Consider the following 17,921-nt stretch of genomic DNA (forward strand, 5'->3'; position numbering starts at 1 on the left):
TAGTGTTTTGCTTTCCCCCATTGTAGCATTTTCATCTCTCTTCTTTCCTTCTAGGAGCAGCATGAAACTATTTCGGCTTAGCCTAATGGAAACAGAAGTCCTGCTGCTCCCAGAAATAAGGGGGGGGGGGGGGGGGCAAAAATCTTACAACTTTTTTTTTCTGTAGTCACCACTCAAGCCTGGATTCTGAGATACAGCTTTTCCTTTTCTTTATCCTCAGTCCTTTTCTCTTTGGCCTGATAGAATCTTGTTCACCTTGCTATGTAATTCTTTTTCTTGTGCCACCTCAATAACATCATTGGTCGTGTAAACCAGCTACAAAGACCTTTTGTTCTTGCCTGATGCCCATGTGATTAAGTACTTTGCATAAGCTCTCCTTATGCTGTGTTAATTTTATTTCCCTTGCTCTTCAGTTTCTCTCACAAACATCTTAATTTCTTCTACAAGGGTGCACTCCAAACTTGACTAATAAGGCTGTTCCTGTGTTGAATCATTTCTTAAGCTGTGCAGGCTCCTTTTTTCATATCCTTCATATCAGAGAAAGAATAGCAATAATTTGAGTTGGAATGGTTACTTGAATCTTACTGAAGGACATATATGATTGGAAGTGTTTATGCATATATAAAAAATAAGCCTGTTAATTATATTCCTTTTCTTTCATCTCTTCTATTGCTTACTAGATTTTAAATTCCTGAGTAGAGACTGTAGTTTTACATGTAGAGCTTACTGTCTCAGTCTCAATGAGAGATTCTTGGAGAGCATGTATTCACAAGCAATAATGATTTTCAAATAACTTCTAAAAGAAACATTATTTCAAGATTATGTTGTGAATTGCCGGTTGTTTGTTTTTTATCAGCTGTTCACATCAACCCAAAATCTGATTAATGCTTAGCATATAAGAGGTTCTCTGAATGATTGGCAGGGAAGCTCATAAATTACTCTCCAAAATGCTTTTAATAGCAGCAATATGGCATCAAATTGGTTTGTGAAGTTAATGCTTTTTTGTTCTTTCCTGAAAATAGCTTCTATGACACTGTTGTTAAAACAGATCAAAATGTTTTCCAATATTTGTATGTAATCTAAGGAAATTGATCCATAGAGTTCTACTCCTAAATTTTTAGTATTATAGCTTCTTAAATGTATATATTTGAATTTATGTGACATCTCTAAAGAACAGGGATGTATGCTTTTATTAATTTTGAATCATACATTTATGAAGGAGCTGACTTAAAATGTAACATTTATTATAGGTTTGTGGGAAAAGTAAGGGATATAAAACTTGTTTCTAAATGTCATGCCAATATTTCTAGCATATAAGGTTTAATAAAATAAGATATTTGCTGGTCCTCAGAGGAGTTGAGAGATGTTTTTTAATTCTGTAAAAACATCAAGTCTGTGGTTAAAACTGAAAGCAGATGCTCAGGTGAGGGACTTCATGATGGCATCTACTTCCCTTGCTTAAGCAACTCAGTTGGTCCAGAGCTGCTGATCTCCTCTTGGCATTCATTAAACATAATTAGGTCCCACTGCATCTTTCCCTAGGCAGCCATGATAAGTAGCTCTTGTATGGTGCCTGATGGAGCAATTATGCTCTACTGTGGTATTCATGTAGAGAGATTTCCACATTTGCGGAATGAATGCGTGCTCGGATTGTTACTGTATCTCTGTTTCTGTTTACTGAGTATCCAGTAATGCTATTTTGGCTAGACTTTCCTATTTATAACACACAAGACAAGGATGAGCTAGAACACTGAATAAGGATGATTTCAGGAAGAGTATAGATTACTCTTTTTTTTTTTTTTTTATTTAAAGTCTGTTGTTGTTTTTTCTTTTCTTCATGGTGTTTAGTTTTCCTTCCTATCTTGTCCTCCTACACTTCCAAATCTACTGGCCAGCCAGTCAAATCTGATACAATTCGAAGTTTTCAGAGGTGTTGAATCCCTATCCATTCATGAAATAGCGATCACTATATTAGGGCCCTTGCTGACTAAGAGACTGCAGCATCACAGTTATCACTGGAAAACTGGACATCACTGTCCCGTGCAATTGCTTTTCTACCTTTGGGGGGAAAATGTACACTACCAACAAGTTTATTTTGTATGTCTATTAGACTCTTAAATTGTTATAAAACCAACAGCATAAAATTAAAGCAATAAGGATCTTCTTTAATACAGGCTTTCTAAAGTAAAAACAAAACATCGCTGCTGTTAATGTAGTCTGTCATTTAAATTATTTGTGTGGAAATTATTCTCTTCTCATGGTAATAGTTTCACAAAGTCAGAGGTAGAGCCAATTCAAGTGTTCCTGAGTTGAGAAAATGGCAGGGAAGAGGCCTGTCATTCTGGTAAGGATTGGAATTGGTTTTTCATGGTGTTGATATTTGGAAATTGCAACTTGCACATGGTAATTTTTTGTATCATCAGTATTATACACAAAGAAAGGTCATGCTACAACTATGTAACAGAGAAATTAATACATGTTTTCCTTTTCTTGTAGAACATCTATTCTTGGAATTTCATTTGGGGCTGCATTTCTCTTGCTTTCCTTCATTTTGTTTGTCTGCTTTGCTGGACAGCTTTTGGTAGGTATTCAAGGAAATGTAATCCAGTAGTTAATGGTTTCTTTTAAATAACATGTTCTGATTTTGCCAAGTCACTCTGCCTTTGCAGAGTACCAGTTAAATGAGAAAGGCTTGCATGCTCAGGCTTCTGAGGACATTGTTTTGTCCATGTTAACGTTCTGTAAAATGTCCTCATTTATCTGAAAAATAGAAGATGCCAGTGCAGTGGCTGTCTGTACCTACACTGATACTCTCTTTCCCTCATGAAGCTGGATCCTCTGAGAGGTTCACATTATGGTTTCATTGATTGTCTTTTCAAAAATATTTGCTATTGTGCTTAGAGGAGATGACTCATCTTATGAGTGCTTTAATTTGGGGGACTGTGTATTAGCTTAAGTATTGTATAAGACCACTTTCTGTGTTTAGAGAATATTTCACGATAACAATTTGATATATAAAAATTTTATAGTAAAATTCTAATTTTGCCATTGAGTGGTCCAGGTGTTATTGTAATGCCTCTTAGTGTACCCAGTAATATACTGAATTTGAGAATTTCATTTAATTCAAGATTTAGGCAAACCGTTCAACATTTCACAATATAATTTACAATTTTTATTGTCCTCTTTTCAGTTATTCTCAAATAGATCCAACATATAACTCCATCTAGAACAAGGTGTTTCAGGATTTGTAAGAAAATTAATGCAATTTGAATTCGGCATGTAATCTGAAGTAAAACTGTCTGTGTACTTGTCACTTAATCCCCACTTCTCCTTCTCCATCTTTACATCTTTCCACAAGCTACCGTGGAGAAAGCTGAGAACAATCTTTTAGAAAAAAGCAAAACATGCACATGGGAAAGACAATTACATGGCTATGCAGTAAAACAGTAAAGAAAGGTGGCCTGGAAACAGAGGAAGTAGGATTTTATAATTTCTCCCTCTTCCTTTGTGAGGCTTGTAATTAACGGGGACGTGTTTTTAAGAAAATGTAATTAATGTACATTTCAGTTGTCTTTCCCATAAGGTAGGGATGCTTCCACTTCTCAGGAATTAATCTGAGATACAATGAGACAGTATTTTTAAATATTTTAGATCCTTGGAGTGAGGTCCTAGAGTTATTGCTATTACTTCACAGCACAAATTAGTTCTCAGGTAATGTCATACTTGATTGCTGTTTGTTATTGACGTAAGAGTAAAATGATGGAGTCAGAGTACTGCTGTTGAATAAATAATTTTTTTAAAAAATCCTTCAAGGAAAAGCCAGCCTTTTTCCTGTAGGAAACAGAGGTGCCAATGAAATGGTATCAAGAAGTGCTGGGACATACATACACTCTCCTGGGGCTTTTATTTATAGTGTAGCGTAGGAGTAATACAAACATATTTTTCTGCATTTAAAGGGATGGCTAAGCAAATATCCTAAGTCAGAGTTGAGGAGTCATGCCACCTGAATAATATCTAACACCTACTTTCAATGCTGTTTTTCCTATGTCTTCTATGTACTGTAAATAATTCCCAGAAACGGAGACCTATTATTGCATTTCTGTTGACTTGTGAGATGTCATGTTCTAACCTAAATAGCTTGAAGAGAAGCTATTTATGTCTATGTGTTTATGAGTTCAGCTGCTCTAATGCAGAAGCTATGCTGTTAGGAAGACTTTCAGCAAGTAAGTTATGACCGTAGCTGTAGCAGCACTGTCTTTCCTTCATGAGCATGGACGTAGTTCTGTAAGGTGATGGATGAGAAGCAAAAAGAGGAGTAGGTTTATCTTTCCCTGTCCTCTCCCTAAGATTTCTTCCTTCGTGTCAAAATCCAAATATTGTTTTGCATCTTTAACCACAGTGACACCCTATGTTATGTTTTTGTAGCATGTCCATTGCAGTATTTGACCCATAACTGTAAATGCTTTCTTTCTAGAAGAAAAAGCCTGAAATTCTGAAGCAAACAAGTATCAATGCCTGGGTTTTAACACTATAGTGTCAGCATTAACAGAAATCAAATTTTATTGTCCTAATCCTGATTGAGTGTGGGTTTGGGGTATTTTTTTTCCAGTGTGGGTTTTTCCCACCTTTTTTTTAAGGGGTACATTTTGGATTCCCTTGCAGAGTTGTGGAGTCACCATCCCTGGATGTGTTTAAGGGTTTTTTAGATGAGATGCTGGGGGATATGGTGTAGGGGAGAACTTTGTAGAGTAGGGCTGATGGTTGGAATCGATGATTCCAAGGGTCTTTTCCAACCTGAATGATTCTGTGATTCTGTGAATTCATGTAGTAAATGTGGATGTGCTTGTTTGAACACACACCTGCATGTGATTACAGAGTTTAAAAATCACCAAGTATCTCTCTTCTAAAAGTGCACAAAAAAAGAGAACTTTTGGGGCTCACTGACCCTGATAGATGAACTGTGGTGGGTTAGTCTTGGCTATGGGCCAGACACCCACCCAGCTGCTCACTCACTCTACCTCCTTAGCAGGATGGGGGAGGAACATAGGATGAGAAAGCTTGTGGGCTGAGGTAAAGGCAGGAGGATCACTTACCAATTTCTGTCATAGACAAAACAGACTCAACTTGGGGACAAATAATGTAATTTATTGCCAATTAAAATAGATTTGGGTAGTAAGAAACAAAAACAAACACTAAAGCCACACAGTTCCTCCCTGCTCTCCCAAACTCAGCTTCACTCCTTTGCTCCAGACTCTTCTACCTCCCCCCAGGTGGCACAAGGAGGTGTGGAGGGTGGTCAGTACATAGACGTTTCTCTCTGCTGCTCCTTCCCTTCTAACTTTTCCCCTGCTCCAGTGTGGAGTCTCCACAAGCTGCAGTTCTTTCAGGAATATCCACCTGCTCCAGCACACGTCCTCCATGGACTGCAGTGTGGACTTCTGCTCCAGCATGGAACACGTCATCCTCCTCCTCCTTCTCCTCCACCAACCTTGGTTTTCCCTCTGCTGTTTCTCTCTCTCTTTGTTCCCTCCTCCTCTCTGCCCAACATTTTCTGCCTCTTTCCCCGAGGCACCCGCCCCGGGCTGAGGGGCTCAGCTGTACCCTGTGGTGGAGCTCTTGGAGTTGACTGGAACCAGCCATGTCCGGCGCGGGGCAGCCCTGGCCACCCCTCACAGGGCCGACCCTGCAGGTCCCCCCCACCAGCACCTGGGCACCTACACCCCATACATAAACTTGCAGTAGTAGTCAAATATTTACATGGCTCCTACAGGATTTGTAGGGTGAGGCCTGTAGTGCTGGCAAAGACAGCAAAATCTTAAATTGAAGTTAGGACACCTGGCCCTCACTGCGTTATGTGCTGGTCTCGGTGCTTTGACACTTTGACCGCTCAGTCTCCACTGATTCTAAATGGCTGTCACCACTGCAGAGTAACTCACACAAAAAGCAACTTTGAACAAGTTTCCTCATAGGATTTTCATTTCATTGGTAAATGAAAAAAAGAAAAATCCAGACTGCAATACTAAAATTACTATCACTTATGGAATTTAATTACATTATTGTAAGAAGAGATTTATACTCACTCTTCCACTCTGAGTTTATTATTAGTTGATTTTACTGTTTGGCAGCACTGCAGCGCAGTCCAACTCAATCTGTTGTGGAGCAATAATATCAGCCATTAAATAAGAATAGGAATGTTTCCATCAAACGATGTGGCAGAGCAGTAGCACAAATAACAAGGTTACAGACTTCCAGATCCTGCCTTTGCAGCATGTCATCCCCTGCCAGTCTTGGGCAAGCAGGCCGAGGACAGGGAGGGCTGACACTTCTTATAGAAACACTCGTTTGCCCATTGGTATTAAACCTTCATCATTCCTAACTAAAAATGGCATATGTCCTGAAACTTGACATGTATTTATGTCTTTTCTATTCTAATTACTTCTATGTCCCTATGCATTTTTTAATATATTTTAAAATTTTTTTTAGCTAATGACAGTATTCAGACTTAAATCTTAAGATTATGAGTATTTTTGGTCTTAAAGATCCCTTTTGGCTTATTTTTTCATATTTTAAATGCTGGCCATTCTTTTTTATTAATGTTTAATATTTTCTTTCCATTTTCCTTGAGAGGTTTCCTTACCAAATTACATGCAGATAGAGGACAGTGATTGTCCCGTAGCTCATGCATTTTCTGTGTCTCTTCTCTTTATCTTCTTGAAGTACAGATAAGTTCATAGAATGAGTATGAAATGCCTCAGACCTGGTAACTGTTAGATGTGTTTTACCTCCTGATGTGAATGCAAGAAAGCAGAAATCTGGTTACATAAATGATACACTGGAAAATGTAATGCAATCAATAGAAAAAAACTACAACCTCTGTGGTAGCTGAGGTAGCCTGGTGAAGAAGTATTAGTGTCAAGCAGATGTTCTTTGTGCGCTGATTCAAATACTGTCACAAAAATTTCTTTGCATTACCTGGGACATACATGCATTTAATTGATACCATGTGTGCTAGTTATTCCCCATTAATATTATTCCCCATTAATATGAAAAGGCTTTTTGTTGCATATGTTTATACCTTGCAAACTTAGTTAGCTACTTCAGCTAACAAGGTAGATTAGAAGTAATAACATTTCTTTCCTATTATTTCATCTGAACATGTTTATAGTCTCTCTTAAATACCCAGTTGAACCACAGACAGCAGAACATGATACTAACAAAAAAAACATCAGAAAATTATTTGGCTCCACAGTTGAGAAAGATGTTCTGATTTGAGCATCACCGGAGCATCTAACAAAGTACAGCCAGTATGTGAGCAGTCCTGTCCCTGCTAGAAGAGAGCATGTTATTTATTAGTTGCATTACATCACACCACTGTATTGAGTGATACACAATCTTTACCTTTGTTTGCAGGGATTTGTATTTTACTCTAAAGCATTTGGCATTGGTACTTAACACTCAGAAAGACTGTGTACACTTAAGAGACTTAAAAGCTCTGCAAGTACAGGGATTCAGCACCAGCACTACTTGGAAATTATTTTTGACCTGGAATCTTACCTCTGATGTGAGTGTCTCTCTTAATGCAGATACAAATGAAAGATTGAAGCCCTTCAGTTTCTTTGATAGTAAGCCTTTGCTTGTAAATTAAGATTAAAACAGGGAAGGGACAAAGCAGGGAGAACCCAGAGAGGCACTTTGGCACCTACAGCAGGGTCCATGAAAGAGGCTCACTAATCCTAATAGTCAGTTTGATGAGTCTCTAGCACAGGCACTGCAACAGCAAATCCATCATCACTAAGTTAGGTGCTATGTTCAGATTTCAGCAACTGTTAGAAATGTACTGATTTCAGCAACAAAAATCCTTCTCCTTACTCCTTGAGTTATGTTTATGACACGTTATGTGATTGTGACCAACTGAAGAAATGGCCTAGCTCGGTGAAAACCACAAGTTTCTTATGTCTGTTATGCCAATAGCTTCTCTTTTAATATTTTTTGATGAGTGAGACTATCTTGATTTTTTTTTTAAATCTGCCAATAAAATATGCCTTTTAATGTCTTTGCCCAAGATGAGATTGTAAATTACCTCCAAATAACAGATATCCGAGTGTGCTTCCTAATACCAACAGTCCAGCATGCAAACAATTTTTCCTACAGTTAATTAATAAAAGGATAAAAGCAGAGAGTATCCAGGTAGTTTTGAAGGTTCTTTTACATGTATTACCTGAGAGGTGATATCCATGATGTGTAAATACCGCAATGTGGTCACAGATGAGGGCTCCTGTTGTGTGAGGCAGTTTTTTGGGTGGTAGTCTTACTTGGAGACCAAGACTTGGTCAACACAGAACATAGGATTCAGAACTCCTTCCTTTAGTTCAGTGACCTGAGTACTGTCTTTTAAAAGTCGTTCAGGTTTGCTTTTCTCAAAACCAGTTAAATATTTCATGTGAAATAGAAAAACTTTGACAGGAGGACTGAGAACGTCTTACCTTAAAATAGCATATAACACAGCGACTGTACATTTTCTTGAATGAGGAAGGGAGCACAGCAAACACCAGGACTGAATTCTGAGTGTCTAAAGGCATGTTTATATGTCTCACTGCCACGTTCTTTCCTTTGAATGAGATACTTGAAGTGAACCACGTGGCCATTTTAACATGACCCTTTGTGAGGATAATCAACACTGTAAAGTATGGTGAAATTTAAAAAAAAAAAAAAAAAGTGATATCAACTTTAGTTTTCCCTGTTATTTCTTTGCTCAGGATTTTAGCTTTTGTCAAACCACTTGTATCCAATATAAGTTGAGTAGACCTGCATGCATTTTGTATGATTCAAAATGCCTGGCTTAGATTTACAGGTGCCACCATGGAGTTCAAAATCTTGGTGTTACAGTACCCATTTTAGAAGTACTTTGGTTCTTTTTATCAACAATAGGACCACTAGGAAGTATGTAAAGTATAAGGTTATGTCTCTATACAAAAATCACCTCCAGGCTTAGGTCAGTGTAATCACTGTCAGTCAGTTGTTTGGATTTGAACTTCAGCGTCTTCTTCAAGTCTGAGTGAAAACAAGCATGTGAAAAAAATCTGAAATCTGGGGCTTTTTGTTTCTCTTGATTTAATTTTTTGCAACCTCAGTAAAACACAAAGTTGTATTTGAATGCAAGATGAAAAGAACAATAATAGAACTATAGAAAATGTGATTCACTGGCTTTCTGTAAATAAGAGGTCTTCAGTCAAGATGTTCCAACCTCTGCTAGCATGTGAAGAAGTGTGACAGCTCTTGCGACACTGTCTTTCATCTACAACATAGCTGTCACAATTAATTCTCGCACCAATTCCTTGATCTCACTCAGAAAGACAGCATTCATTTTGTTAAATGCTGAAGTAGGTTTTTGTGTGTGGAAAGACAACACAGGATACATTTTAATAACCTGAATATTCAAAATAAGTTATTACTCACTATCATGCTGAGATGTCATATCAGATTTAACATGTTCAGATGAAAAGGTAATACGTTAGTCACTTTTCATACTACAAATACCTATTATTTCTAGTTGGTAAATGATAAACTCTGAACCATGTTCTGCCAGCTCTGCTTAGAATAAACACAGAAGCTAATGCTACTGAGATCTGATGTCTTACCCTTCTTGCATGCTTTCTAGACATGATTACTTTCTTCCTTTCATCTCATTCTCCATTTTCTTAAAAAAATTGCAAGTGAGACGTAACATTTACAAGAAAATGTGCTTGACGTAAGCCAATGAATCAGCAAAATAAACATGCGTAGTTCTGCCAGTGCTATTAAGAGTCTGAATTTAATCATCACCCCACCACTCCAATTCTGCTTCCAGGAATTCCCTAAATTTTCAGCAGTACTGAACTGCTGCAGTTGTACTATATATGGACTGGATTTAGACTGCTCAAAAGTGAAATGAAGTTCAGCAAATCTGTTAATTTACATAGAGAATTAGTGACCAACAGTGTATTCTTTCATGTTTTCCAAGGAATTTCTACACAATGGTTTAAAGATTTTTAGTGTGAATCAGGGTTTTGTCACAAATTTTCCTTTCAGGAGCCTCATTGGCTTAACCTATGTAGGCTGCTCTCTTTGCTGTTAGAGAGACCTGTCATCTATTTAACAAACCAAGTGGGCATGACAGATGTATCAAATAATAAACAGTGGTCCTTCCCCTCCAGAACTCACAGTTTTGCATTAAACAGCCTATTGAGAAGTACATCACTGAGTTCTGGTGTGCTTCTATTTTACAAGTGGAAATAACTATCTACAACTTCATTTTTGAAGTTGCAGTCTAACAACACTCACATTTTTCTTCATGTCAGAGCCAGAAATATCTGTAATTTTAGCAACAGCAACTGGAAGAATGGAATCTCTTTATTGATTAATCACACTAGCTGAGTGATAAATTGTTTCCTGAAATTTATTTTATTCTCCAGAACTTTTCTTAGTGATAAAGTTTCCCAGAGAACATAAAAATCTTTTTTTTTTTTTTTTTTTATGGAAACAGAAAAACAGCTTTTTGAAGAAGTGTAGACAGTCCAATTAGTTCCTCATTGTTAAAATACATTAGCAAAGTCAGGTGATATTGATCAAAAATCTTATAAAGAAAGGAAATCTAGAATTATTGCAAGGAATTTTGGAACAGAAGTTACATAAGTCTGTTCAAAAGTGTACAGGTACTTGGAAAGCAATAAAGCAGTCCTCAGCAATAAATGCAGTTCTCAGCATGGACATTGCTGAGTAATTTCAGCAATTCTGTACTGTAATTTTTAAAATGATTACTTTAAAAAAAATAAAGTTCAAACTTAACAATTGGAAGCATTGATGTTAAAGTAGAAGAGTCTGAGAAGTCTTCATTGTTTGATGCCAACATTCTTGTATTTAGATATTTGGATTCAACGGAGATTTTCTATGTGAAACTTAATTTTATCTTCAGAATTAACATAAGTTGTTCATTTGTGCAGAGGAAACCATCAATTTACATTGCTTAGCATTAGAAAAACATGAAAGCATCTTTTTTATAACATTGTTTTGCATCTGTTATTGAACCATGTTTTTTAAAGTTCTGAAATTGAAAATAAGAGCTGCTAGAGCTTGTTGGATCCAGTGGAGTTCAGGAGCCAGGGGAGTGCTCTTCCTGCTCTTCTAGAGCCCAGTTTGACAGAAATAAAGATGCAGGGGATCCTCTTGTCCCACTCCATTGATGAGAAGCTGTCAGTACCGTGTCCCAGGTACAACCGGTAGTGAGGTTGAGCACGTATTCCCAGTAGACACACAGGCATATACCGTACACACTGGACCAAGCACACAGATCCACGGAGAGACCAGGTCTCTTACAGCACTCACATAACAACAAGCAGCACTCACATAAATATGATCAACACTGATGGTCTAGTTCTTCCTTTCTGGCTGATCAGGGCTGAAGTTTGCTAGTGGAGTATACACACACCCTGCCTGTCATCGTCCACAGGCACACTCACTATGGACTTTAAGTCAATACAATATCCATGCCCAGACTCTGTCCCCCTTACGCAGTGAGTGGCTCAAACCTTGGGTTTCTCCAAATGTAGATCTCCTATTTACCAGCCCGTCCAGCTTGAAGTTTCCTAATGGTTACACACACACTCCCCCCCCACACCCCATGGGTCTCTCCAGGGACTGGTCTGAGAAACTGCAGTTGCTGGCACCCAGGCCCTCAGTTGCCTCAGATATTCAGTCTCTTTCTCTCCAGTGTCTGGCCCTCATCCTGGGCTACTTGCCATCTAGTCCAGCATGAAGTTTGCTAGCATTTGCACACATGAAGGCTCAGAATAAGGCCTGCACTTACACAGAAGATAGTTAGAGATAGGATTTAATAAGAATATGCAATAGACTCATTTAGACAACTGTTTACAAGCAGCCATTTTCTTTCATCCCTTCTCTTCTCCATTTACCTGTGTTTGTTCCTCCCCAATCCACATTTATCCTTCCCTTTCCTCTCCTGTGTCCCATCCCCTAAACATCCTGTAAGTTTTCCACATACCTACAATACCCTTAAAACATGCCATAAGGTTTTGCACAATCCCAAGTTGCTCTCTGCTCCATTGTAAAATTATCTGCCTCATGCCAGCATACTATCCTTTTAGGCAGTAATCATCCTTAGTCTGCAGGGCATCCTGGAAAGGGAGTTTATTTCGTTGAGGCTTCTTGGTAGGTTTCCCATCAGAAACCGTGGCTGAAACATTCTCCTTCGATGGTCTTAGGAGCAGCAGATTCAGTGGCTTCTGTTCTTCACTGGTCAGGTTACTTTGGTTCCACCATCTATCATTGCCCTCTGATCATCACCAGGTCTTTGTGTTTAATTTGATTAGCCTTTATTCAGATAACCTAAAAGCAGTAAAATTCATAATAAAATGTATCTGGATTAGCCCAGATAATTTCTTTTCATAATTAGCTGCTTTTCTTGGAATTCTTTATCCTAAAGACTTTTCTTGAACAGTATAGCTCCCTGTAAGATAATTCAGAAAGCAGAACATGATGTACTGCTTTATGTATATAATTTCTTACCCACTTTATATTCTTCATAGTTTCTCAGTGTTCCTGCCTAGTTCTGTCCCTAATCCAACTTAAACTAGCCCAACTACATATAAACTTCCAAGAAAATCACAGAACAATGTAGGTGAAGTGGTACTAAAGCCCCAGGTGTGCTATAACAAAGGCAAAGAGTAATTTAAGGCATGATTTCATGACTCTCTTAATTTGCCATAAATCCATGCTCCCTGACTTACTAGGTTTTAGGCAGACTAGACAGATGACTGAATGATTCATTTTCACACAGATCCATTCCCTTCATCCAGTTCAACACTCTCTTTCTGTAGCAACATCAGCAATCTAGACTTTATGCTTCTTACTTTAAACATGGGAAGGATGACAAAACTTTTCTAAAATCTACATGTGTTTTTAAATTATCTTAAAATTTGTCATGTACTTAGGGGTGGAGAACAAGGTTTGGAAGTTCAAAAAGGCATTTGAGCAGGAGTTTCTTGCTTAAAAATGCAGGTCCCTTGAGTTTATGTGTGGGGTTTTTAATATGGGGGAGGAGTAATGTGTATATAAAGTTGTCTATTTTTTCCCTTTGTCCATCCTTGAGACTCCCAATTATTGTTTTGACCTTCCTGAAACTCACTTCATTCACTCAGAATCTGTCCAATCCAGTATGCAAAACTCCCTGTTATAAAAGGGAACAATGTGTGAAAGAAGTTCTAGATATATAGTGCACTTGTCCAAATAGCGCATAATTAGGAGGGAAATAGTTATGTGCAGAATAACAAAGACCTTCATGCAAACAACATCACATGTGTTGGGTAATAGTGTAATTTAGCATGATGTGCTGTAGCTATTGAACATGAACTAACAGATAAGTGCTGTAAATTAAGTCCTATATTTGGTAGGTTTTAGTGCTTGTGTTCTCATTTCAGGGACTTCCTGTGCTTGTATCTCTGATGCTGTGGCTGGGATGAAAACAATATGTGATCTCTGATAATATTAAGTAAATAAAGAAAATGATTTGATAAAAAGAGAATACTTTGGTAGGACTGTCATGTTCCTCAACTTTTCATTGCCTTTTTTACAGAGGTTTCAATATAGCTGAATTTGACATTTGGAAAGGGCACAAGATGCTTCTAGGCAGTCTTTTCTCCTCATTGCTAAGGTTTTGGGAAAATTAGTATTTATTGGATGTGCCACAAATTGTTGTTTATTTTGTGTGAGCATCTTGTGCCTCTAGGCACTATGCATGTATGAATGGAGGCTATTGCAGTATGTTCTCAGAAGCAGGTTAAATGAGTCACAGTTTTTTAATTGTTAATTTTTGCCACTATGTAAGAAAAAAATTCTATTCCCTAAATACTCTTTGTGTCAAATTGTAAGTCTGATTGTTGTATGAAATGCTTCTTTGTTTTCTAGATAGTTTTAGGGAAGGTTGATTTGCTTTACTGAGTTACCTTTCACTTAAAATGAATTAGCAAACAAATGAAAGAAAAACCCAGAAACCCCACTATTTTGTAGACTGCCAGGGATATATCTGTGCCTTTATCCTGCATGAGGAGACCTCTGTCTCTCTGTCAGAAACTTTGCAGAGCCATTATTTACATTTTGAAGTTTCCAGAGGCTGCTAAATATTGCTCTTTCAATTGAGGCGGGAGGTCTGTTTGTTTGCTTGGTTTTTACTGATGTTAGAGGTAATGACACTGCTGTCAACTCTGTATTTGCTATTATTAGTAATATATATTGAATGTTTAATAAGGTACTTGCAAATCATAATTATTTAACAGAATTGATATATTAACAAAATTTGCATTTAGTTTCATGTATAATCATGATCTGTAACTCTTATGGGTATATAATAGTTGAATAGTTCTGTACAATGTTTCAAGACGAGTGCTGCTCTCAATCTTGAGCCTTCTTAATTCTACCCTTGTTTATAGTAATTAAATATACTAAAACTATTTTTGGTTTCTCTTTTTTAAACTCTTTGCACTTAGCAATGTAGCAAGAAAGCATCAGCTTCATTGTTGTGGATCCTGAAATCATCTGGAATAATTGCAAACCGTCCTTGGCCACGGATCACTCTTACATTGACAACCACTGCTATAATACTAACTATGGCTGTATTCAACATGGTAAGGGAAAAGGGGTAATTTTTCTTGTTTTCTTGTTCTTTTAAGATTTTTTTTTTGTTCAGTATTTGTTTAGATATTGAATTTATGGCCCATGGCTATGCCAGGTGCCTACATAATGATTACCAGAGACAAAAATGTAAAATAGAGCAACATAAAACATACTGTGTAATGGAGACCTCTGCAAACAGGATGCTCAGCAAGCGTTCAGATCCTGACTAAGTTTATTTTTAAAAAAAAATGTAATTTATAAGGAATAGAAGATAGTTAAATCCCAGGTTTGAATTGCTCAAATCCCTTGCTTATCTATGCATTGCTTAGAAAAACAGAGTATTGCTCAAAGAATGAAGTGCTTCCTCACAGGATGTCTGGAAGACTTTGTGCGAAACAAACTAAGCTTTATTCAGGTTTGTGATGCTCCTCACATTATATATTAGACATTACATTATACATTATATATTATACATTATACATTATTGAATTTCATGTGCTTGTCTTTTTTTAAAAAAAAGGAAAAAAAATGGAAGTTACATCAAAACTTCAAAAGTACTGAACTACAAATTTGTTAGGTCTTACCTCCACTTTAGGCATTTCAACCTGTGCTTTTCTTTTCTTTCCTAATAGGAAAAATCCATGCAATTCTATTATTCTTTTGTAACTGTAGCAAATACAGAGTAGATCTGTCACTAGTCTGCCTAAAGCCTGAATCTTAATGTCCTCATTCATTCTGAAGGCTGTGTTGTCAAATGAGATGAACAGTATATGGGGTCAAAAAACTTTGTTTCGCCCTGTTGGCTGAGCCTGCTTCTGTTCGTAAACTTGTAAAAGTGTTCCAGCTCAGTTCTGTGTCTGCAAAATGGGAACAGTAATATTTATTTAGGAATGTTTTTGTTACATCATTAATTCATAGATATTAGTCACATTTCAAGTGAGTGAGATTTGCATTTCAGTGGTTTTGAAATTATAACTCTAGCGCTTGAGTTTCTGGTATTTTTGTTACTTGAGGTTCATAAAGGACTTAGAGTTTGATAATACCAACACTGTTTTATTTTGTTTTCCCACAACATTTCAATCAATCAATTAGTCAATCATTTGTTGCAGTAAGTATTAAACTTGTCCAAATGATGTAATGATGTAATGTGGGCTTTCAAATATGAACATTGAGATTTCTAGTAGAACCTTCTCTCCATTTTTTTCTATTAAATGATCCTAGTCTTGTTTTTGTTGGGTTTCTTTTTAGGAAAGTAGATATTTTCCTTTCTTTTGCCTATTTTTTTTAAGGAAAGGAGATATACTCAAAAAATAATTCCGTGCTCAAGAATTTAAAATTCAGCTAATTGAATTTGGTGTTTAAGGCTGATAGAGGAAAAACTCAAAAAAGCATTGGCTGGAAAATGAGAAAATAAGCTCACTATTTAACAGAGAAAGCAGTTAGCAGTAGGAACAAATTACTCTGAAAAGTTGTTGATTCTCCATCACTTCTTGTCCTCAGCTGAAGACTATATGCCTTTATGAACAATAACCTTTAGCCAAGCAAAAGTTATTTGGTGTACTACAGGTCAAAACCCAGAGATGGAGTAGCTTGTAAAATGTAGGTCACATTAGACTTTCTCTTATTTTGAACTCTATAAATGTGTAAGAAGAAATTAAATAACCTACTTGGGCTTCAAGTATACTTTGAGTTAGAGTTCATGTGACCATATGGTTATTTAAGTTAAAAACTGTAAAAGAAGATATGATCACAACTGTTTTTTCCTTAGACTGAAGTTCTACTGTTGTGTACAGCCCACTTCAAATTTGGCCTTCAACTAGTAAAAGACATTTTAGCTGAAAAGCACATCATTTTTAGAAAAAAGTTTTTGATTTTATTGGTTCAAGTCCATTTGTACGTGGACTGAATGTTACAGTAGAACTTAATAGGCTGTATTTTAGTCTTTCTGCCTTATCAGTAATGACTGCAGTATTACAAATAATCATGTTCCATGATATTCATGAGATGATAATTTTAAGTACAATTCCCACCCTGAAACTAAACCTTAATAATTTGACTAGCAAAAATGACTTTAAATGTGATTGTGAAATTTGCATTTCCTTAATATTAATAGCAAATTGTGGGAGAGACTCTGAAGTATCATTATTATATCTCTAAGCAACATGTACTTAATAGCAGAGTCCATTAACTGCATTTATTTTCATGAACTCTTTCAGTAGAAAAAGGCAAAATGTAGCCATTAAGATTTAATGGAGATAAAAAGCGTCTAACCATCCCACACCTAATAAATCATAATTAAGACCAAAATGTCAAATAAAACTCACTCTTTATGGTCAAGGGACATTAGAAAAGAGTGGGGGCGCAATTTTATTTCAAATTAGCTGTTTCAGCAGACATCTGAATCTAGTCTTCACATTTGAGAGGTATATAGTCATGATCAGTGGAGGGAAGTGAAAAAAACAGCCTAATGTGACATAAATATCAAATACTTCTTAGCTGAAGGGAGAGGGTGACTAATGCTGCTTCCATTGAGCATTAGATATGGTGCCATATATAGAGTAGGGCAACAATCAATGGCTGAGGAATACTGCTTTTGCAAAGCTACCCTGCATTAAACAGAACATGAAAAAGTATATTGCAGGGAACAATCCAGACATCTCAGAGACAGTGGGACTGCATGACTGCAAAGAGTTGGCTCTTGGAAGTTAAATGAATGACTGTATACGATGCCTCAAATGATTGTGCCTCACCATCCTCTGGTATTCATGTGATCTCAGTGAAAGTGGCATGAGGAAAGAGCCCTGGAAGAGGTCTTTGTTTCAGTGATGTCTGCATCAAATGCATAAACAGCTCTTGGCACAGCAACAGGTTCTCAGGGCTATACTGTCCCAGGAAGGTGCCCTGACTACCAGCTTTCAGTCAGGATGTTACTTGCTTTCCTGTCTTTCGTCCAGTGAATTTTGAACAACTAGAATATTTCCTTTGAAAGAACGTGTCTTTAGACAAGTGAAGACTGACAGAGGTTTGAGTATTTCTGCTTCATTGTTTAATATACATCCATAAGCATGAGCTACCTTAAATTATTTGCCTCATACTGTTCTCCCTCTAGTTATGGCTGGTATCCCATGTTTTAAGACGGACAAATAATTAAGCAAACCTGCTTCCATTCTTATAGAGGAAAGTTGGTTTATTTAATATACCTTCCTTTTAGAGTAACTAACTGTTAATATGGTTGCTTATGTTCAGTGCTGTATTTT

The 17,921-nt window shown here is 37.0% G+C and overlaps 1 protein-coding gene across 2 annotated transcripts in view; it reads left to right on the forward strand.

Annotated features, from left to right (window-relative positions):
* The window catches only part of ADCY2 (adenylate cyclase 2), a 235,559-nt gene that overhangs the window by 180,222 nt on the left and 37,416 nt on the right, over positions 1-17,921 (forward strand). For both annotated transcript variants that reach the window (XR_012623430.1, XM_074825640.1), the window contains exons 15-16: positions 2,497-2,581; positions 14,538-14,675. Coding sequence is in view for 1 of the 2 variants with exons in the window: in XM_074825640.1 (XP_074681741.1) it covers positions 2,497-2,581; positions 14,538-14,675 (223 nt within the window). In the remaining variant the exon portion in view is untranslated. The remainder of the gene's footprint in view (positions 1-2,496; positions 2,582-14,537; positions 14,676-17,921) is intronic.

This window comes from Strix aluco, chromosome 1 (genome assembly GCF_031877795.1).
Source record: "Strix aluco isolate bStrAlu1 chromosome 1, bStrAlu1.hap1, whole genome shotgun sequence".
In the NCBI taxonomy this organism is placed as follows: domain Eukaryota; kingdom Metazoa; phylum Chordata; class Aves; order Strigiformes; family Strigidae; genus Strix; species Strix aluco.